The following is a 24,195-nucleotide window of genomic DNA, read 5'->3' on the forward strand; positions in this document are numbered from 1 at the left end:
TCCCAAGCATCCGACTCTTAATTTTGGCTATGATCATAATTTTACGGTGTGAGATCAAGCCCCACATCTGGCTCCACACTCAGCACTGAGTCTGCTTGAAATCCTCTCCCTCTACCTCTTCCCCCACTCACATACTCACTCTTTCTCTCAAATAAATAAATAAATGAAATCTTTTTTTAAATAATAATAAAAAATAAAATTAAAAAAATAATAAAATGGGCTTCTTTATCAAAAAAGATTAGGATAAGCTTATATGATGCTATCCTCAAAAGGCAATACCCTTATGACAACATGAAGCTTTGCAAACTGTAACTTCATCACTTCTGAGCAACAATACATATTATCTATATATAAATAATATCATTTGCCATTCCTCTTCCTTGAAGATATTCTAGGTAACATCAAGGTATAAAGCAATAGGGGTGTCTGGGTGGCTCAGGTGGTTGGGCATCCAACTCCTGATTTCAGGTCAGGTCAGATCTGAGGGTTGGGAGACTGAGCTCCGCATCGGTCTCCGTGCTGGGCTTGGAGCCTGCTTAAGATTCGCTCTCTGTCCCCCACCCCACACTCATTCCCTCTCTTTTTTAAAAAAAAAAGGATACTGATACAAATACAATATTCAAAGACATGAAATGTTTTTAGATCACCAGTGTCAAGACTGCAGCTTAACCCATCAACTCATCCTTTCATTCATTCAAGTATTTATTCACCTTCTGCTCCTGCCAGACACCATCAGGCACAGTAAGAATACATAATGTTTGCCCTTATGAAATGTACTTACAACCTATAATCGGGAAAAAAAATCTGCCATATTTACATAATTTACACAAGTAAATTACAATCCATATTGATGGTGCAAACAGCAAGGGCTTTGGAAATGAACTGATCAGTCTGAATTCTGCTCTGATACAAACTTCAAGCAACTTAGTACCTCTAACTTGCTTATCAATAAATTAATCATACTATCTATAACTCATAAACATTATGAAGATTAAATGAGGTAATATAAAGAGTCTAGTATAGTAGGTATTATAGTAGGTAGTATAGTCTAGAATAGTAGGTATTCTGACAATAATTATTCTTTGAACATCATTAATATAACCACCACTTTGAGTCCTGAAACAGTCTTACCTCTGAGGCTGCACTGGAGTATATTTTGAGGTGGTTCCCTTGACTTCCAAAGAACAAGCATTTGATGGAACGGACTGTTCCGCCAGATTTTCTTTTTCTGCCTCTTTGTAATAAGTATTGTCAACTGTGGGAGAGCAAAAACTAGTCAGTACTCAGAATCCCAAGGAAAACATTGGAGAGACATGTAGAGACATACATATCTATTTGTGTATGTGTGTGTGTGTATCCCTTCTAAGTAGTGGAACCATTAATTCCGGTGACATCTTACACGGAAGTCCAATTTATAAAATCTACTTTGGTTGAAGCAGAAATGTAGGATCTAAGGCCTATCTGCCAGCCTAAGTCACCAACTCAGAGAAACGCAGCTCTGTCTTTAAATGCTGATACAATCATATTATCTGGCATTATGGGTATACCCACCAGCTTTTCTCCCTTCCAGAAATTAAAAACACTGAGAGTTAAAAGATATAGCATTTGAGAAAGGGGAGATAAGGGCATGAAGGGGAAGGAGTTACTTTATCATAAAATATTCTTATGTTACTACGGCCATAATGGAACAGAAACAAAAAAGTACTATAAGAATAAGGAGAGAAAAAAATAATAAGGAAAAAGAACAGTCAAGTAAAGGGGAAGAAATAGTATTTGCTGGTATAGCTTATGAACTGAGCCTTGACAAAAGATAAAAACCCTAACCAAATAAATGGAAGAAAAGTTAGGCTATGAAAACACACTTCATGCATTATTTATTCCAGAAAACAATCATTTGGCTCATTCCCTAAAGAAATTTTTTTCTGGAAGGGAGAAAAAGAAACAAACAAACAAACAAAAATGATAGTGCATTATATCAAGGCTACAGTAGAGGCACTTACCCCATTTAAAAGCAGAGATGATTAAATTTTTTTAAATTAATGTAAAAAATTTGATATAAAATTTTTATAGGGCACCTGGCTGGCTCAGTCAGTAGACATATGGGTCTTGATCTCAGGGTTATAAATTCAAGCTCCATATTAGGTGCAGAGATTACTTAAAAATAAAATTTTAAAAAATAAATATTATATGTTGCCTGTAAAAATGCACTTAAAATATAGAGATACATCATGCTAGCACTAATCAAAAGAAAGCTGGAATGGATATAACATCAATGCAGATTTCAGAGCAAAAAATATCACCAGAGATAAAGATGATCATTTCAAAATGATAAAATGATCAATTTCTCAAGATGCCAAAACAACCTAAATATTTATGTACTGAATAAGAGACCTTCAAAACACACAAAGCAAAAAATAGAAGAAGGAATAGAAAAAACCATGAGTATAGCCTGAAATTTCAATCTCTTCCTCTAATTTATGGAACAAATTGACAGAAAAATCAGTAAGAATCTAACTCATATGAGCAATTGTGTAAGGCTGTATTCAATAAAACTTCATTAACAAAAATATGTTGCAGTCAACTCATCAGGAGGAAATAACAATAGCAAACATATATATACAAAATAACAAAGCCCCAGATACATAAAGGAAAAACTGAAAAAATTAAAGGGAGAAATAGACAATTCAACAGTATAGTTGAAGATTTCATTATCTCTATTTTCAATAACAGTACAGTTAGATAGAAGATCAATAAGGAAATAGAAGACTTGAGCAATACTATCAACCAGCTTGATCCAAATTGACATTGATGTAACTCTCCACTCAATGACAGCAGAATACACATTCTTTTGAAGTGCATACAGAATATTTACCAAGACAGACTATATTCTGGGCCATGAAACAAAACACTTAAAAGGATTCAAGTCACACAAGTAATGTTCATTAACCACAATGGAATTAAATCCCTCAAGAAATCAGTAACAGAGACAATTTCTAGAACCAATCCTCCCTCCATATATTTGGAAATTTAAAAATATACTTCTAAATAACAGGTAATTTGGAGCTAGTAGAGACACAAACTACCAACACTCACTCAAGAAGAGATAACCTATATCTGTTAAAGAAATTGAATTTGTAGGGGCGCCTGGGTGGCTCGTGGGTTAAAGCCTCTGCCTTAGGCTCAGGTCATGATCCCAGGGTCCTGGGATCAAGCCCCGCATCGGGCTTTCTGCTCAGCAGAGAAGCCTGCTTCCCTTCCTCTCTCTCTGCCTGCCTCTCTGCCTACTTGCAATCTCTGTCAAATAAATAAATAAAAATCTTTTAAAAAAGAAAGAAATTGAATTTGTAGTTAAAAACCTTTCTACAGGGGCGCCTGGGTGGCTCAGTGGGTTGAGCCTCTGCCTTCAGCTCAGGTCATGATTCCAGGGTCCTGGGATCGAGCCCCACATCGGGCTCTCTGCTCAGCAGGGAGCCTGCTTCCCCCTCTCTCTCTGCCTGCCTCTCTGCCTACTTGTGATCTCTCTCTCTGTCAAATTAATAAATAAAATCTTTTAAAAAAAACCTTTCTACAAAGAAAACTTCAGACCCAGTTGGGTTCGATAGTGACTTCTACTAAATATTTAAGACATAATATCAATTCCATGCAAATTCTTCCAGGAAAAATGAAAAGAAGGGAATATTTAAAGTAAGGCCAGCTTTTCTCTATCAAAATCAAACAAAGGCATCACAAGGAAAACCACAGACCAATATCCCTCATCAATAATATAAGAAATATTCTCAACAACAATGTATCAAACTGAGCCTAAAAACAAAGAAAAATACCATCATGACCAACTGGAGCTTATCCCAGAAATGTAAGGTTGGCTTCACATTGGAAAATTAGTGCAATTTAACATATTAACAGACCAAAAAAAGAAAAATATCATATAATCATCTCAATATAAGTAGAAAATGCATCTGACAAAATTTCACATCCATGACAAATAAAAATTATCAACAAAACAAGAATAGATGGTAACTTCTTCAGCTTGATTAAGGGTATTTATGAAAAAACTATAGTTAACAGCACAGTTTTTTAAAGATTTTATTTTATTTTTTTTATTTGAGAGAGAAAGTGAGAGAGAGCGCACGCGCGGGCACATAAACACTCACGGGTAAGGGAGTGGATGGCAGAGTGGGAGGGAAAAGGACAAGAAGACTCCAGGCTGAGTGCAGAGCCTGAGGCAGGGCTCAATCCTACCATCCTGAGATTACAACCTGAGCCAAAATCAAGAGTCAGATGTTCAACTGACTAAGTCACCCAGACACCCCAACTACAGTTAATGTCATATTTAATAGTGAAAACCTAAATGCCACAACAGGCATGTCTACCCCTTTCCACTCCTATCCAATATCTTACTGAAGGCTCTAGTCAGTGCAATATGCAAGAAAAAGAAATAAAAGGGATATTTGCAAAAATAAATAAATAAGGGATATTTGCAGATGACATGATCATCTGAAATCTGATGGAATCTAGGGGCACTTGGGTGGCTCAGTTGGTTAAGCATTTCCTTCGGCTCAGGTCCTGATCCCAGGGTCCTGGGATAGAAATACCCTCTGACTTCCTGCTCAGCCGGGCATCTGCTTCTGTCTCTCCCTTCCTCCCAACCCCACCCCCAGCTTGTGCATGCGCATTCATGCTTTCTATCTCTCTCGTTCACATTCTCTCTCTCTCAAATAAATAAGTAAAATCTTTCAAAAGAAATAAATACAAGATATCTGATGGAGTCTACAAAACCTAATAAAACTATTAAGTGAGTTTAGAAGGTAGCAGGATAAAAGATCAGTATATAAAAATTAATCATATGCCTTTGTATTAGCAATACAATGGGAAATTGAAATTAAAATAGAGGTATGAAAAGAACTTTGGGAACACAAATACAGGAAATTAGTTAGAGAAAAAAGGTATTTGAGCTGGACCTTGAATGATGAGTAGGAACTTTTCATATATATTAAGAGGCAGAGGGAACAAAACTAATAGGTGAGAATATGTAATATAAAAGAACACAGGCTCTGAGGGGTCTAAGGGGCATGCACATAAGCAGTGTGTATGGTCTTTGGCACATGACAGGCCCAGAAGAAGTTTCTTGCTTTGGGGCACACTGTTGACAAAACAGTCTTGAGCTGACAAATTAGGTAGTATTATATATTCTTTCAATTCAAGAAAGTACAAAGACCACCAAAGCAACAGAAAATCTGCCACACGTAATGAACTAATGAAATTCACCTGAGGATACAGCACTCAGGCCACAGGCATTCTAAGCATGTCAAGTGAAACATGTCATACACTTCTAATACCTTCTACAAGAAAGAGAGTGGATGCAAAAATTCAGGGTCCTTGTCCTGATCCCAAATTCAACAGATGTCATCTGTACTCATGAAATAATTATCTGAAAGTCATCCTAGCAGCTTAGACTCTGTAAACTAGAAAAGTTCACTAAAAATACAGCTATTTCCTGGTATGACTCCTCTAGTTAATGGACTAATTGAAGCCAGTTTCAGATTTACCTATAAGAGTCATAGTCAAATGTTCGAAATTAATTGTGGTGATGGCTGTATAATACTCTATGAATATACTATAAAAAAACACAGACTACGGTGAGTGCTATGAAATGTATAAGCCTGATGATTCACAGACCCGTACGCCTAGGGCAAATAGTACATTATTATATGTTAATAAAAATATTTTTAAAATAAAATAAAAACCAAGCCATTAAAAAAAAAAAACCTCACGGAAATGTAACTTTAGGTGATTTGTACAGGTGAATTATATCTAAATATAGCTATTACTTCAAAAAAAGAATAATTTTTAAGTATTTATGATCTCTTTAAAAATGCTTTTGTTCTTTAAAAAAATGCTTCTTTTGTTCTGATCAAACAGACAATATTCTGCAGACTTAGTAACCACCAGTCTAAATGTCAATTATCTTTTAAAATCAGATGCATGACTCAAAGAATCCTTGTACAATGGCAAACAGTACGTTCTTTTCTCATGCTGTTTTGTTCCCAGTCAGACTCAGGTTAGGTTAAATCTTGTCATAAAAAGAAAAGAGTTATATATCTGGCAGTAAAAGTCAATGTTAGCTTAAGTTCTAAGAGATTAAAAAAAAAAAAAAAAAGTATAGTGCATCATTAGTGTCACATTCACCATGAAATGAATTAGCCTACTTCACCAATAATAAACCAAAGGATACAACATTTAGGTAATTCCCCAGATCCCTCTGGCTCTTAATACACTGTTTCATCATTCTACCAAGCACCTTTTTTCTAAGATGATCTTTCTTACCTGGTCTCAAAGGTGTGACAATAGCTTGCTGAGGATTAGGCTTCCTCAGAGGGGTTTTGCCCTGAAAAAGCCCTGCTATGCCATTCTTTCCAGGAAACTTATTCTCCAAATTGGCCTTCTCCTCTGTGAAAAGGGAAGAGTGTCATCATTTAAACAATCAGCAAGGAAGTAAAATAAATCAGTACCCTGCACATTTTTTTTTAAATGGGGCCTAAACCCTTCTACTGGTACACTTGTAATGCATTTGGCAAGTACAAAGTTCTAGTGATCAAAAAGAAATGAGTACACATTATATGTCAGAGATAGAGACTGTAAAAACTATCAAAACTACCACTAAAACACTGGCAACATTGAACAATGTATCATAGAAAAGAAGTGCAGACTCTGCATTGTGAATAGCTACTTACTTTTACTTGATACACATTTGGACCGTACAAGCATGAACCGGCCTAATACATCCGGCTCCTCTCAAAGAAAACTGTAGCTATTAAGATCTGCAGGGCTTACAAGGGAAGTACTATGGTCTATTTGAGTTGAGGTTCCTCACCCACAGTGGCAAGAGGTGGGTGTGTGAGGATAGAACAGACCTAGGCTCTCTCAGGAATTTTATCTTAGGTTCTGCTGTGCCCAAAAGTTAACCCAAAGCAGTGAAACGTCTCTTCTACCAAAAGCCTATCAACAGACAGAAGCTTCAGGAATGTGGTGATGCCCAGCAAATAACACCGAGTATGCATACCCTGACTGCAAATATGTAAAGAGATACGATTATTTGGAAGAGAATTAGAAAATAATATATTAGAACTAAAGTGGTCTTGAAAGAATAGTAAAGTTAATTTTTCTTCTACATTATATTTAATAGTGTCTTGTACTAATATTTCCTATTTTGTTTTTTTTTTTTTTAAAGAAACTTAGATAAAGGAATAGACAACCCAGACTTCTCCTTGGGGTTTCAGTAAAGCAAAGAGACACAGGGAACACCCCTGTAGGGCAGCTGGCCCTCTTCTCCACCCTTCCTCAACACCACTTTCAACAGATTCCTCCTCTCAGGATCCCACCAGCATACTATTAAAAAGAATGGCATGTGCCACCACATTTGGATACTGCATTATACGTAATAAGTGCAGCTGCAAGAGACTCATTTTTTTCTCCCATTACATACTGATTTTCTTTTAATATGGAGGATAAAGACATGAGAAAGAGAAAAACGAAGAGATTCTAGGAACTACTAACCTGACATATCCGTGATCTCACCATAGTATTACAAAGTAATATGAAAATATAACCTTATCCTTATTTATTGTTGGACTGGTGTCAGAGTTTGTGTCAAATCACATTACCCAACATCAGGTGATCCCATCTGCTTGGGGATTGGGTTCTAAGTAGCATAATCCCTCCAGCCAAAAAAAAAATTGGTAAAGTGAAGTAAGAGGAGGTAACTGCAGTTACAAAAAAGTAACACAAGAATCCCTGTGATATTAGATCTGTTAGAAATGTTCAATATCTTAACCAGCTGAACCACCCAGGCGCCCCCCCCTTTTTTTTTAAGAACTGTTCAATATCTTGACAGTGGGAGTAGATACACAAACCTACACAGATGATTAAAAATTGCATAGAACTTACTACATAAATGAATATGAGTACAAGTGAAATTGAGGAAATCTGAGTAAGATAGGTAGATTCTATAAATGTCAATATCCTAGCTATAATAATATATTCTGTGCCCCATGACAGTAGAGCAAGTTTTTATGTGGCTGCCGTCACGACAGAATGTTTTGAATGCTAGAGTTTCACTGAACTTTGTTTCATCTGGATTTTCCCATATATATCCCTAAAGATTAAACACTTATTCTTAACTGCAAAATTACATTAATTTGTACTGACAGTCCATTTCCAAAACACTGGGCATTTCAATTATTTCTCTCATATATCATGGATGATAAAGCATCTTGGTGTAAACAAGAATTTATATTTTAGTTATTTTCTTGCAATTCCTTCTAATTTTTGAAAGGTACTCAGAACAAAGCAAGCCACTAACCCTTAGAATGGCCAGAGAAAGTCAACACTTACCAAACCAAGAATCTATGTTTTGGGTATCTTCCTCATCATTCAAAGAGGTAAAATTGATGAAGTCCGTGGGAGCGTCATAGGAATAGGAAGTTTTAACTTGTGACATTGTCTCCTGTCTTGGCACCGAAGAGCAGATTTTCCCCAGTACTTGTGTCACTTCTTTCAACAGATCACCTTCTAATGAAAGAAATGGTTCAGAAACTCAGTTGTACATTAATCTAAGGTACTGATTCCCCAGCAGGTACTTTGCCTTTACTACTACATGTGCAATTCTGAAAATGATCTGGACAAGTTGCCTAACTTTTCAAACCAAACTAAAAGTTAACTTCTGGGGCACCTGAGTGGCTCAGTGGGTTAAGCCTCTGTCTTTGGCTCAGGTCATGATCTCAGGGACCTCAGATCCAGCCCCTTGTTGGGCTCTCTGCTCAGCAGGGAGCTTGCTTCCTGCCCCCATCTCTCTCTGCCTGCCTCTCTGCCTACTTGTGATCTCTGTCAAATAAATAAATAAACAAGCAAATAAATAAAAGTTAACTTCTTTTTCTTTTTCTTTTTTTTAAAAAAAGATTTTATTTATTTATTTGACAGATCACAAGTAGGCAGAGAGACAGGCAGAGAGAGGGGGGAAGCAGGCTCCCTGCTCAGCAGAAAGCCCGATGCGGGGCTTAATCCCAGGACCCTGGGATCATGACCTGAGCTGAAGGCAGAGGCTTTAACCCACTGAGCCACCCAGGCGCCCCTCTTTTTCTTCTTTTTTAAAGTTTTTTGTTGTTGTTATTGTTTTGGTTTTTTAGCAATGTCTACACCCAACATGAGGCTCAAATCCCAAGACGACAAGTCGCATTCTCTACTGACGGAGTCAGTCAGGCTCCCCAAAGACAACTTTTCTTTTTTGGGAACTTGAAGACATCCCTTGAGATAAATATGTTGGAATTAGAAAGAGGCAAAGTTTGATGAGTACCTACAACATGCCAGGCAAGCACCATATTGGGTGTTTCACCTTAATTATTTTATTTTCCCTCAATCTACCATTTTCTCACTTCTAGCCTCTCCAATATTCAATTTACTCTCTTTCTCTCTCTCAGCTCTGAATAATCCAATTTCTGTCCTGAATAATTACATTTCTAAAACACGCCATTAAATTTTATACCTACCAACTAAAATCTTACTCATCGGGGCACCTGGGAAGCTCAGTTGGTAAGCATCTGCCTTCAGCTCAGGTCATGATCCCAGGGTCCTGGGATCAAGCCCCATATCAGGCTCCCTGCTCAACAGGGAGCCTGTTTCTCTCCATCTAGCTCCCCCTGCTTGTGTTCCTTCTCTCACTATCTCTGTCATAAATACATAAAAATCTTAAATAAGTAAATAAATAAATAAATGATAAAATCTTACTCATCATTCAAAGTTCAATTTAATTCTCTACAAACTTTCCCACACTTCACCTATCATACGAACTGTTGCCTCTCCAAAACCAGAGTGCTTTATTTACCATCCAATTTTATGTTAGTTAACTATACAAATGCCTCTCATAGAAGACTGTAAGTTCCTGAGAACAAGGATGGATTTTACTCACTTGTATATACCTCATCCATCAAGGTACTTAGAACAGGATCTTTTTTTTTTTTTTAAAGATTTTATTTATTTATTGGACAGAGAGAGATCACAAGTAGGCAGAGAGGTAGGCAGAGAGAGAGGAGGAAGCAGGCTCCCTGCTGAGCAGAGAGCCTGATGTGGGGCTCCATCCCAGGACCCTGAGATCATGACCTGAGCCGAAGGCAGAGGCTTAACCCACTGAGCCACCCAGGTGCCCCAGAACAGGATCTTATATATAGTAGAGCTCAATACATTTTGCCAACTACAGGCTTTCTTTCCTTAGAAATATCTTCATAAAAATACTATTCCTGAGCATGAAAAGAAAAACTTCAAGAAATACATAAAAGGAGATGCCTGGCTGTCTAAGTAGGTAGAGAATGTGACTCTCGATCTCGGGGTTATAGGTTCACGCCCTACATTGGGTGTAGAGACTGCTAAAAATAAAATCTTTAAAAAAAAAAAAAAGGCACATGCCGATTAGATCAAAGGAACAAGTCAAAGATAGGGGCCCATCCCTACTCCTATATACAAAGTTCTACACTGCCCTGTAGAAACCTGTGTGGGTTTAAAGTCAATCCCCACTCTAGCCCTCTGTGGTTAAGAAAATATCTGAAAGTAGTCTGAAAAACAGCCTGAAGGGCACACTCATTGGCAAATAATTTCCCTATGAAACTCAGTGAGCCATTTGTCTTCATCCAGGGAACAACATGTACTTAAAGTATTCTGTATCTTGGAAGAGAAGTAGATACCAGTAATCACTTGAATTTATATTTATAAACATTTTTTTTAAGATTTTATTTATTTGACAGAGATCACAAGCAGGCAGAGAGGCAGGCAGAGAGACAGAGAAGGAGGAATCAGGCTCCCCATCAAGCAGAGAGCCCGACGCGGGGCTCGACCCCAGGACCTTGAGACCATGACTCGAGCCAAAGGCAGAGGCTTTAACCCACTGAGCCACCCAGGTGCCCCTTGAATATACATTTATTAAGTATCTTCTTTAAGCTTTTATTTTATTATAAAAATGCATGCTCATTAAAGAAATTAGATCACAAAAACACCTTTTATTAAAAAAATAATAATCTACAATGCCACACTATTTCAACCTCTCTCTCTCTCTCATTCTCTTTATATACATATACACACATATATATGAATCTGCTTTACATATTTTGAATGTTTTTCATGTCAATACATACGCGTATTTTATCAATTGATGACTGTGCCGTAATTTACTTATTCCATATTTTTAGGTATTTCCCAATATTTTCACTTTAAAGACACTACTAGAAGACTATCTGGGGTGCCTGGGTGGCTCAGTCAGTTGAGTGTCTGCCTTAGGCTCAGGTCATGGTCCCAGGGTCCTGGGATGGAGCCCTGTATCAGGCTCCCTGCTCAGCAGGGAGTCTGTTTCTCCCTCTCCCTCAGACCCTTTACCTCCCCCCCCAGCTTGTTCTCTCTCTCTCAAATAAACAAATAAAACCTTTAAAAAAAAAAAAAATAACGGAATGGCTTCATTTGTGTGGAAATGTTCCTCTAAAGGGCAATAGTTACTTGTATTACCAGAGAGGTATGCCAGTTCCCCAAACCCTCACCAGTTCTGGGCACTAATAACTCTCAGTGCTCATTTTCTTTATATTATACCACCATCCCTATTCTCTGAGATAAATTGTGAGCTTAGTTACACCCAACTTCACTGCTCAGTGGTTTGGCCAATATTTCATTAGCTTCTCTCAGTGGACTGGGGTAATTTAGAAGGTACTTCAGTGCCTCAGAAATATTTGTTCTAATAAATACTTGGTTTACTTAATGACATCAATCTATATACCAGAGAACTTCATCTTCCCATGGTCTCTCCTATTAACTCATTGCAGTCAGAACTCCACGGACACCTTTATAACAATGCTCCAGTTGAGGTACTTAGGTAGAAATACGATTATTTTGGAATTGGGAGGAATCTTAAACAACACCTAACTTTTGCAGTTTATAGATAAGGATTAAAGCAAAAAAGGCTCTTTCAAGGTCACATGACAGAAATACTAACAATCATGGTAAAAACAGTTAACAAAGGCACTTATTATATGTACCAGGTGCCATGAAGTACTAAATTCACATTATTTCTAATACTCTCAACAATCCTGTAAAACAGCAATTATTATTCCCATCCTACAAGAGGAAGCTGAAGAGAGAAATGACTTGCCCAATATCGCACAGTTTTATAATGGCAGAAGTAAATCTAGAACAGAGGCTCCTAACTCCTTTACAATGTTCTTCCCACATTATTCTGCCCTCTCACCCTGTGAATTAGAGAAGCATATTAACATAATAAGGCCTTTAACTGCATAATAGTACTGTATTTCCTAGTAGATCCATTCTCCATTGTCTTTTGCCCTGAATAGAGGAGTCCTTATTATTCTCATTCTAAATTTTTCACTTTCCCCTATTTCTACTTTCATTGTTCAATTTAACTCAATAAGCTATTTGTTAGCAGTCCACTCTTACTATACACTCACCAGGGGCCTGAAAATAGGGGCTTGATGATACTGGAGCTCCTTTCTCACTAATATCCAAGGATAAGACTCTGTCTCATACAAAGTAGATCTAGTCTCAGATACAAAGGAGCTTAAATTGGGACGCCTGGGTGGCTCAGTTGGTTAAGCAGCTGCCTTCGGCTCAGGTCATGATCCCAGCGTCCTGGGATCGAGTCCCACATCGGGCTCCTTGCTCGGCAGGGAGCCTGCTTCTCCCTCTGCCTCTGCCTGCCTCTCTGTCTGCCTGTGCTCGCTCTCTCTCCCTCTCTCTCTGACAAATAAATAAATAAAATCTTTAAAAAAAAAAAAAAAGGAGCTTAAATCTAGATAGGAGCTAAGGTCCTGGCACACCCAATAAATAAGATGGTATGTAATATTTAAATTACATCGTGCTAAGCAAAATAAGTCAATCAGAGAAAGATAATTATCATAGGATTTCACTAATAAGTGGAATTTTTTTTTTTAAGATTATTTATTTATTTATTTGACAGAGAGAGAGAGAGATCACAAGTAGGCAGAGAGGCAGGCAGAGAGAGAGAGAGGAGGAAGCAGGCTCCCTGCTGAGCAGAGAGCCCGATGCGGGACTTGATCCACTAGCCACCCAGGCGCCCTAATAAGTGGAATTTAGGAAACAAAACAGAGTGGGTGGCTCAGTGGGTTAAAGCCTCTGCCTTCGGCTCAGGTCATTATCTCAGGGTCCTGGGATCAAGTCCCATGTTGGGCTCTCTGCTCAGCATGGAGCCTGCTTCCCCCTCTCCCTCTGCCTGCTGCTCTGCCTGCTTGTGATCTCTCTCTATGTCAAATAAATAAAATCTTTGGAAAAACAACAACAACAACAGAGGATCATAGGGGAAGAGAGGAAAAAATAAAACAAGATGAAACCAGAGAGGGAGACAAACCGTAAGAGAGCCCCCCCCCTTTTTTTTAAAGATTTATTTATTTATTTATTTGACAGAGAGAGAGAGAGAGAGAGAGATCACAAGTAGGCAGAGAGGCAGGCAGAGAGAGAGGAAGGGTAGCAGGCTCCCTGCTGAGCAGAGAGCCCGATGTGGGACTCCATTCCAGGACCCTGAGATCATGACCTGAGCCGAAGGCAGCGGTTTAACCCACTGAGCCACCCAGGCGCCCCAAGAGACCCTTAATCATAGGAAACAAACTGAGTGTTGCTGGAGGGGAGGGGGATAAAATCTTAAAAAAAAGGTTTTAGGGGTGCCTGGGTGGCTCAGTTGGCTAAGCATCTGCCTTTGGCTTAGGTCATGATCCCAAGGTCATGGGATCAAGCCCCATATCAGGCCCCCTGCTCAGTGGAGAGCCTGCTTCTTCCTCTCCCTCTGCTGCTCCCCCTGCTTGTGATCTCTCTCACTGTCTCTGTCAAATAAATAAATAAATAAATAAAAATTTTTTTGAATGTTTTTAAAAAATATAAATAAATAAAACAAAAAATAAACTTTCATTCAACTTTTAAAAATATTTAAATTTTACTGCATAAGCTATAAGTATAAAGAGAATTAGAAATTAATATAGCTTAAGCTATGATTAAATATTTTTCTTTGAACATCATCTAAATAGTAGGAAGCACCTACTATTATAATGAAAGTCACCACCTTGATCACCACCTTCCAGGCTTGGAGTGGCCATGGACAATTCTGGCCAATGAGAACAAAGCAGGAATTTGCTGAGGGATTCGCAGGAAAACTTACTTTCCTCATACAACCACAGCCTTGTTCCTGCCCTCTTCACCTTTCTTCTTGCAAATGCAATGGCTAGAGATATAGCAGCTCATGAAAACAAGTGGATGGCCAAGTAAATAACACTGGACCTGATATTGCTGAGCCACTGACCTGACCACTGATCAAATATCAGCAACCACCTACCTCCAGACAATAATACTTTTTGTATGAGTCATTATAGTCACATTTTCTGTCATTTATAGCCCAAAACAATCCCAACTAACATAGAAGTCTGGAATTCTAGACCTGTCTCTGGCATTTTCTAGATACATATGACAAGGGCAAGTCACTCCACCTTTCTGCCTACCTACTTCCCATAAACAAACAAGAAAGCATTTCGAGTGCTAGAAAATACACAACTGTTCTTACAGTATCATCACTGCCTTTAGACCTATTGATACCTCTCCTCTCCTTGACCACATTTGTATTCAAAGGACCCTCACTGAAAGATTCCCCAGTGACTGACAGTGGTTAAAATTCCCCTGCTGCAAGGAGTAAGTTTTCCTGTTCTTGTGAACAAACATGCTGGAAGACATGGGAAAATCTTGGATTCCCATGATCTTAATGCCTAACCCAGGTCACTGGGAACACTTCCCAGGCAGGAATGTAATGAAGACTACTAAAGTTGGGGGAGGGAAGAGGCAGGAATGTAATATGCAACAACCCTAATTAGCTTCCTAAAAATCATGTTTCCACCAAAGCATGCTACTGAAAACTACCTGGAAAGTATTCAAATTTAACCCTCACATTCTTCTTTCTTTTTTTAATTATGGAGCTAAACAGCTACGCTCTTTGGAGGACAACTGTATTTTTCTTTTTGACAGAGCTTGCCAAATGTAAACATACTATAGTATTGTTCATAAAAGCCAAAAAACTAAAAACCAAAGTTCCACCAATAGAAAATTGGTTGAATAAATTAAGGCACAATCATATAATAAAATATTAAGTAACTTTATTTTTTTTTTAAAGATTTTATTTATTTATTTGATAGACAGGGATCACAAGTAGGCAGGGAAGCAGGCAGAGAGAGAGGAGGAAGCAGGGTCCCCGCCAAGCAAAGAGCCCGACAAAGGGCTCGATCCCAGGACCCCAGGACCATGACCCGGGGCCGAAGGCAGAGGCTTTATTAACCCACTGAGCCACCCAGGCGCCCCTATTAAGTAACTTTAATATTAGGTAACTTTGCATATGTGATGCTATGTGTACACAATGAGCTCCAAGAGCTATTAAGAAAAGCAAAACATTAAAATGCATACTCCTATTCATGTTAAAAAGAAGCAGAGGGACTCATATATACCTTTGTTCACACATAAGACTATTGTGGAAGGAGACATAAAAGTGTTAACAGTATTTGGGTCTGGGAAGAGAGCTAGGAGTTCTGGGTCAGAGGAAGATTTTTCACTATATGAACTTTTATATTCTTTGAATGTTTTATAAATGTATACCTTTTCAGTTTAAAGAACTAGTTAAGCAGTTTATTTCCCCCTAAATTGATGTATACAGTTCATAAGTCACTGGGCTTTCTGGAATTTTTTATTAATTAAGTACTTTTGGTAATCCAGCAATAATTGCTAAACCTCTTGATTTTTTTGAAATAACGTTTCCCATTTATGTGGTCTATAAATTGGCTACTAACTTCACTTATCCAAATGTTATCCATCCTTTCTTTTTTTAATTGTCTCTGTATAAAAACAAAATGCTCCTCAGTGGAGCACCTGGGTGGCTCAGTGGGTTAAGCCACTGCCTTCGGCTCAGGTCATGATCTCAGGGTCCTGGGATCGAGTCCCACATCGGGCTCTCTGCTTGGTGGGGAGCCTGCTTCCCTTCCTCTCTCTCTGCCTGCCTCTCTGCCTACTTGTGATCTCTGTCTGTCAAACAAATAAATGAAATCTTTAAAAAAAAAAAAAGCCTCTGCCTTCAGCTCAGGTCATGATCCCAGGATTCTGGGATCGAGCCCCGAATCCGGGCTCTGTGCTCGGCAGGGAGCCCGATTCCTCCTCTCTCTCTCTGCCTGCCTCTTTGCCTACTTGTGATCTCTGTCAAATGAATAAATAAAAAATCTTTTAAAAAAAAATGCTCCTGGGTATTGACTTAATAAAAAGTATATAAACTTGAAAAAAGTTAAAAATAATAATAGTTATTAATTATTGAGTACTTATGGCATGCCAGACACTGTTTCCACAGTGTTTTACATGTATTAACTCACTAAATCCTCCAATAGCCCTGTGAAGTTTAAGTACTATTATTATCTTCATTTTACAGGTGAGAAAACTGAGGCTCAAGGAGAGACTTACTACTTATTCATGGCCACACAGCTATGAAGTAGCAGGGCCAGCCTTTGAACTCAGATCTACTACCTCTCATATTTACTTGATTTTTTTCTTTAGATAATCTCTGTGCCCAACATGTGGCTCAAATTCACAACCCCAAGATCAGGAGCCATGTGCTCTATCAACTGAGTCAGTCAGGTACCCCTCTTTGTGTGTGTGTATTTTTATGTATTTATTTGTTTGTTTTTATTTATTTACTCTCATATTTATTTAAAAGATAGATATTTATGTAGCTCAATAGGAAATGTTAAGGAACAAGGGATAAAACCATTTGTAGATAATAACTTCCAAATACTGTTTACTATAGGCCAAGCACTGTGCCAGGCACTGGATATAAATCATCTCATTTAAACTTTATCAATAATATACAAGGTAGATATCCTCATCACCATTTTACAAATAAGGAAACGGGTTCACAGTAATTAACCTACTCCAAGATTACCAACTAGTATGTAGCTGTGTTGAGTTTTTAGACCAGGTCTGTGAGATTCCAAAAATCTAGAGTTGCTATAATGAACAGATTTTTCCTATAACATTACTTCAAAGATGAAGTATGTAACCAAATCATACTAATCTGTCAGACAAATGCAAATATTAACTCTGCTTTACATATAAGTATTCCTGAAAAACTGTTCACAAAAGAATACTGGTAAATTAAGAATCCTATTCTAAATACACTGGGAAAGCTCTGAGCTGAATCATCCCCTAAGGAAAACACCACCCCTTAATTTCTCTTTTTCTTAGTTTGTATTCTTGCATATAAAGTTTTTCCTTTGCATAAGATGGAAGTTAGTCTGAACCTCTCAGTGGATATTCTAGAGTAAAAGAGACAAAGAGGAGGGTATTTAATCAGATAGAGGGATATCTTTTGAGGTCTAAGAGTGCATTTGATTGATGGGGGTCAAAAGGCAAGGGGCGCAAACTTAAATATGCCTAATCTTTATTTAGCTGAAAACTTTAAAACCAAACTACTATTTTTCTAACATTACCTTTTTTAAAAAGCTTTTTTTTTTTTTTTTTAAAGATTTTATGTATTCATTTGAGACAGAGATCACAAGTAGGCAGAGAGGCAGGCGGGGGTTGGGGGCGAAGCAGGCTCCCCACTGAGCAGAGCCCAGGACCCCGAGATCTTGACCTGAGCCAAAGGCAGAGGCTTTAACCCACTGAGCCACCCAGGTGCCCCTAAAAAGCTTCTTTTAAGCTATCTTTTGGTCTAGTATGACCAACTCAGGAGATCATCCCCACCAACCCTACTAAAAAGGGAACAAGTAAACAAAATATATATATACTGAGAAGTCTGACTCTTCAATAAAAGGTGACAGCACAAGTACATGAACAAAACCAAAAGTAACTACTGGGTTATGCCGGTTTCACCACGCTGCTTCTCCCACAAATAATAAAATTAAGATGTGAAACCTTCAAAAACTAAAAAAGCACAAGGCCTAGTGGGAAAAGGAACAGCCCAGGGCCTGGGCCAACTGTTTAAATGAGAGAGCCCCAGGCATGATGGGAACTGGATACCTTCCTGCACCCCTTAATCAAGATTGAATTTCTGTCAACAGGTCTCACTGAAAAAAAAAAAAAGGAAAGAAAAAAGGCACATGCGTCAACCACATTCCCCCAAACAAATAAGACTGCCAAGCAAGAGAACCAGCTTCACATTTCAAAATTATCTAAATCCACCACAGCTCTAGACTCCTGCAAAACTAGAAATATTCTGAGTGAAGAAATAGCTTTTTCAGACCAATAATCCTACAACAGAACTGAGGAAAAAGGCTCTCCCATATTATGAACTACTTAGGTTCCTTTTAGAACTGCCTATTAAAAGCCATCATCGTATCATACAGCTCATTTCTGTTTCCAGAGAACAAAGACTAAAAGAATACATATAGGGGCTCCTGGGTCACTCAGTCATTAAGCATCTGCCTTCAGTTCAGGTCATGATCCCAGCATCCCAGGATTAAGCCCCACATCAGGCTCCCTGCTCAGAGTGGTTTGCTTCTCCCTCTCCCACTCCCCCTGCTTGTGTCCCCTCACTTGCTGTCTGTCAAATAAATATCATTTTTTAAAAATAAATAAATAAAAGGATATATATAATCTCTTCCCTTAAGAAACTCATATTTGAGGGGCGCCTGAGTGGCTCAGTAGGTTAAAGCCTCTGCCTTCCGCTCAGGTCATGATCTCAGGGTCCTGGGATCCGGCCCCGAGTCGAGCTCTCTGCTTGGCGGGAAGCTTGCTTCCCTTCCTCTCTCTCTGCCTGCCTCTCTGCCTACTTGTGATCTTTGTCTGTCAAATGAATAAATAAAATCTTTAAAAAAAAAAAAAAAAAGAAATTCATATTTGAGTGGAGACTACAGACAATTGTGATACAGGGTGATCTTTGCTACAAAGGGGAAAAAAAACCAAGATCACTGTGGAAGTCCAGAGAAGGGGAGCTGGGAAGTGATGCTTAAAAATACAGATAGTGGGGCGCCTGGGTGGCTCAGTGGGTTAAGCCGCTGCCTTCGGCTCAGGTCATGATCTCAGGGTCCTGGGATCGAGTCCCACATCGGGCTCTCTGCTCGGCAGGGAGCCTGCTTCCTCCTCTCTCTCTCTCTCTGCTTGCCTCTCTGCCTACTTGTGATCTCTCCCTGTCAAATAAATAAATAAATAAAAATCTTTAAAAAAAAAAAAAAAATACAGATAGTGGGGGCACCTGGGTGGCTCAGTGGGTTAAGCCTCTGCCTTCAGCTCAGGTCATGGTCCCAGGGTCCCACATCAGGCTCTCTGCTCAGCAGGGAGCCTGCTTCCCCCTCTATTTCTGCCTGCCTCTCTGCCTACTTGTGATCTCTCTCTGTCAAAGGAATAAATTTAAAAATCTTAAAAAAAAAAAATGCAGACAGTGGTGAGATAGCATAAGCTACAGAGATGTTGAATCACTGTTGTAAACTGAAACTAATGTAGCATTGTATGCCAACTATACTTGTCAAAAATTTTTTTAAAAAGAAGGAGAAAAGATATGCACAAAGAACAACAGCAACAAAAAGATACAGACAATCCTGCAGAGTTCTACAAGCTAAGGATGCATACTGACTTTTTCTAAGGAAAGAGATAAATGGAAATGGGAAACAAATGTGGGAGAAGCACATAATTGAGAAAGATTGCAAAAGAAGCAATGCAACTTGTTTCCACATTCATTAGAAATTAACCTCCAGGGGCGCCTGGGTGGCTCAGTGGGTTAAGCCACTGCCTTCGGCTCAGGTCATGGTCTCAGGGTCCTGGGATCGAGTCCCGCATCGGGCTCTCTGCTCAGCAGGGAGCCTGCTTCCCTCTCTGCCTCTCTGTCTACTTGTGATTTCTCTCTGTCAAATAAATAAATAAAATATTAAAAAAAAAAAAAAAAGAAATTAACCTCCATCACGTCCTATTCCTCTTCACTCTCAAACCAAAAATAACTAGACTTGACAACCTCTATAAATCAAAAGATGCAGATTCAGAGGAAGTGGGGGAAATCTGCAAAAGGGTGCATTCTAAGCAAGGTTGACATAGTAGACTAGCAGCTCCTAAACAAAACAAAGACTTTGGTGTGACAAATGCTCTCAAGCACTTCACTATCCACTTTGTGAGCTGCACTATACCTATTTCTACTGGAAGAAAAATCATGAGTTAAACAACTGGTAATATAATAGAGTAAAAGTAAGTCGAGACTTCATTAGAAGTCTATTAGTTAAATGGTCCTATCCCAAATGGTGCCATTTTCCCAGGCACACCCTCTCCTACTTTCACAAGGGATAAGAGATCCTGTTACCGTACCACAAGTTAAATAGAGTTATTTTCATCTTACGCAGCGAAAAAACACCTACATTTTTTTTTGTACATAAGGGATTAGCAGGAGTCAGTAAATGGCAACATAATCCAGCATGCAATTTCAACTGTTAATCAAAGTCACAAACTAAGTCTAAAGGAAGTTAATGGACTTTGTGTTTCCACATTTATGTTTGCTAACTTCTATGTTGAAATTGGATCTGTTTACAGAAACAGATGCATGAAGCTTCCAAAATTGGGTCAATTTAAAATCCAATGACAATCCTTCACTGTCCAAGCACTTAGAAGTCAGCACAGGACACATGGACACTTGTTGTAATTCATCACTGTCCAGAAACCTCAAGCACATATATTTTTTATCATTTCTCTCCCGAACTTGTGAGTTATGGCTTATGAACTCAGTTCTGCTTTATTTAACTTATCTGTACAACTCTACAAACCCTAACCTACTCTTAAACAACTAATAAAACCTGGATAAAAATCAATGATGCCATTTACCTTCAAGCCAAATAATGACACAAAGTAGAATACTAAAAGGAAATCTTTGAAGAATATTAGGAAATCTCTGCAGAATATCAAAGTGTTCTGCTGTTTCAATAGTAAGAAGCCAAAAGAGTTTTTAAGGGTTGATAGTGGGGCTGCATACATTCCTAGTGAAATCTCAATCACACAGTCTTAAGGAGATTTTTACATCCTTCAAAAGGTGTCCTTCTTGCAGGGCACCTGGGTGGCTCAGTTGTTAAGCGTCTGCCTTCGGCTCAGGTCGTGATGCCCAGGTCCTAGGATTGACCCCCGCATCAGGTTCCCTGATCAGCAGGAAGCCTGCTTCTCCCTCTCCCACTCCCCATACTGTGTTCCCTCTCTCACCATCTCAAATAAATAAATAAAATCTTTAAAAAACAAACCAAAAAGAAAAACACAAAAGGTATCCCTTTTGGGATGTAGATACACAGGTACCCAAGAATCTCAGAAAGCAATTGCTTACGGGATGCCAGCAAGTGTCAGTGACAAGGCTGTAAGAAGATTTTTAACTATAAAACTTTTTATACTATTTTGAGTTTTGTACCATGTGACTGTATCACATATTTTTAAAATATAAATTTATGCCTGTGTAAATATACACTATTAAGTGGGTATGTAAATCAGCATTATTTTCTTATGAGGCAATTTGGTGTTATGTACCCGTGTCTTAAAAATATGCATTCAGGGGCGCCTGGGTGGCTCAGTGGGTTAAGCCGCTGCCTTCGGCTCAGGTCATGATCTCAGGGTCCTGGGATCGAGTCCCGCATCAGGCTCTCTGCTCAGCAGGGAGCCTGCTTCCCTCTCTCTCTCTCTCTACCTGCCTCTCCATCTACTTGTAATTTCTCTCTGTCAAATAAATAAATAAAATCTTTAAAAAAAAAAAAAAATATGCACTCAGGGGGCACCTGGGTGGCTCAGTGGGTTAAAGCCTCTGCCTTCAGCTCAGGTCCTGATCCCAGGATCCTGGGATCGAGCCCCTCATCAGGCTGAGCAGAGAGCTGCTTCCTCCTCTCTCTCTGCCTACCTCTCTGCCTACTTGTGATCTCTGTCTGTTAAATAAATAAATAAATAAATATGCAATCTTTGACCAATGATTTCACTGCATAAAATACTGTGGCAGAACCATATAATGGAATACCACATAGCCATTAAAATTATGTTGTAGAGGGATGCTTGGGTGGCTCAGCTGGTTAAGCATCTGCCTTCCGCTCAGGTCATGATCCCAGGGTCTTGGGATAGAGTCCTGCATCTGAGCTCCTTGCTCAGCAGAGAGTCTGCTTCTCCCTCTGCCTACTGCTCCCCCTGCTTGTGTACACTCTCTCATTCTCTCGCTCTGACAAAAAAAATCTTAAAATAATGTTGTAGCAAATTTTAATGAAATGAAAAAATGTTCATAACCTAATTATTATATTGAAAAATATAATGAAAAACTTTTAGTGTATGACTTTTTAAAACCAAATATGGGCACAGAAAAATTTGGAAAGAAATCTATCAAAATGTTAGCAATAGTTTATCTGAGAAGTACAATAGTGAGGGATAGTTCTTTCTTTTGCTTTTTCATATTAAATAAATTTTCTTCCAAAGTATGTTACTTTTGAAGATATATTAAACACTTTTGATGGTAATTATTAATGTTCCTCTTATCCCTTTTTAATGTAACTCACTTTGGACACAGCCTTACCTGTGGTTTAATCCGTCAGTCCACCTGCCTATGGGCTTGATTCAGAGTTGCAATATACTTTTCACATCTCTTCTGAAATGCTGAAGTCTAATAAGTACTTTTTATCAAGAACCTGGATGGCACGCTCGGTGGCTCAGTTTGTTAAGCGGCTGCCTTTGGCTCAAGTGGTGATCCCAGGGTCCTGGGATCAAGTCCTACCTCCAGCTCCTGGCTCAGCAGAGAGCTTGCTTCTCCCTCCCACTCTGCTTGCTGCTCTCCCTGTTTGTATTCTCCCTCTCTGTTAAATGAATAAATAAAACCTTAAAAAAATTCTTTAAAAAATAAAAATTAATTAATTTTTTAAAAAACAAACCTAGAAGAAACAGAAAAGTGATAGAACAGGTTCATGTTCTCTGTAGTACAAATGGTTAACAGAGAATACGAAAAGGCTATAAAACACCAAAGATTACCCCTCTCAAAACCAAAGAGTGCCTCTAGGAGCTAAGGTCTAAATAGCATAAATCTGGGGCACCTGGGTGGCTCAGTGGTTAAGCGTCTGCCTTCAGCTCAGGTCATGATTCCAGGGTCCTGAGATCAAGTCCCGCTTCAGGCTCCCTGCCTGGGGAAGCCTGCTTCTCTCTCTCCCACTCCCTCGGCTTGTATTCCCTCTCTCGCTGTGTCTTTTTCTCTGTATGTGTGTGTCTCTCTCTCTGTGTCAAATAAATGAATAAAATCTTAAATAAATAAATGAATAGTATAAATTTACCCCAAACTTAATTGCTGTTTCAGCTTACGTTTTGAGTATACATTGCTGTCTCGTGGTGTCTTTAATATTATATACTCACACTTTAAAACTAACTTTCCAAATTCGCAATTTAGGAACACTGACACCAAGGGTAATAGTGTACACTTCTGTGTTATTCAAACATCAGGACAGATAGTAGGCATACTTGTAATATGGAAAGAAAAAAAAAACTTTTATTATCTTTTTTAATAGTATTTTTTAAACATTTCCAAAGTAAGCTCCTTTCCCACTAATCTGTAATTTCCTCCCAATCAAATCTCTCTATGCAAATGAACATAACCAGAAGCCCTCCCAGCTATCCATTCTTTTTGCACCAAGTACCCCCAACCACTGATCTCTAGATCTCTGTCTCAAATACAGACCTATTCATAGAATTGTTTGGGCTGTTCAGTCTCCTAGTAGTCAATTCTATTTCCTAACTTTACTCATTGCAAAGACAATTCAGTTTGCCAAAGGGCATTTAGAGCTCTCCTTTTTCTTTCCTTCCCCAGCAATTCAAAAAGAATGAGGGAAGAGACCCAGGTAAAGCTGAAGAAAAAAATATATAAGTAATATGGAAGAACTTTGAACATCTGGCACCTAAACAAAAAATGAAGGACTTTCTCACATAATCCTGTCTCGTGGAGAAGCCTAATTGCAAATGTAGGATAAGTTTATTTTATTAAGCTTGGAATATACAGACATAAGCATAAGGCTGGCCAAAACCACCCTATTTTATTAAAAGTTATAAAGCTGCTTTTTAAAGATTGCATTCATTTATTTGACAGAGTGAGAGAGTGGAAGCAGCATAGGGAGAGGGAGCCTGAGGAGCATGATGAGCACGGAGCCTGATGTG

General features: G+C 38.7%; 1 protein-coding gene across 5 annotated transcripts in view; it reads right to left on the reverse strand.

The window, feature by feature from the left end:
• Positions 1 to 24,195, reverse strand: part of TPX2 (TPX2 microtubule nucleation factor) — a 60,356-nt gene that overhangs the window by 34,167 nt on the left and 1,994 nt on the right. For all 5 annotated transcript variants that reach the window (XM_044263272.1, XM_044263275.1, XM_044263274.1 and 2 more), the window contains exons 2-4: positions 8,392 to 8,568; positions 6,325 to 6,447; positions 1,132 to 1,255 (exon numbers count right to left, since the gene is read on the reverse strand). In XM_044263272.1, the coding sequence (XP_044119207.1) occupies positions 1,132 to 1,255; positions 6,325 to 6,447; positions 8,392 to 8,497 (353 nt within the window). In that variant the 5' untranslated portion in view covers positions 8,498 to 8,568. The remainder of the gene's footprint in view (positions 1 to 1,131; positions 1,256 to 6,324; positions 6,448 to 8,391; positions 8,569 to 24,195) is intronic.

Source organism: Neovison vison, chromosome 8 (assembly GCF_020171115.1).
Source record: "Neovison vison isolate M4711 chromosome 8, ASM_NN_V1, whole genome shotgun sequence".
NCBI lineage: Eukaryota > Metazoa > Chordata > Mammalia > Carnivora > Mustelidae > Neogale > Neogale vison.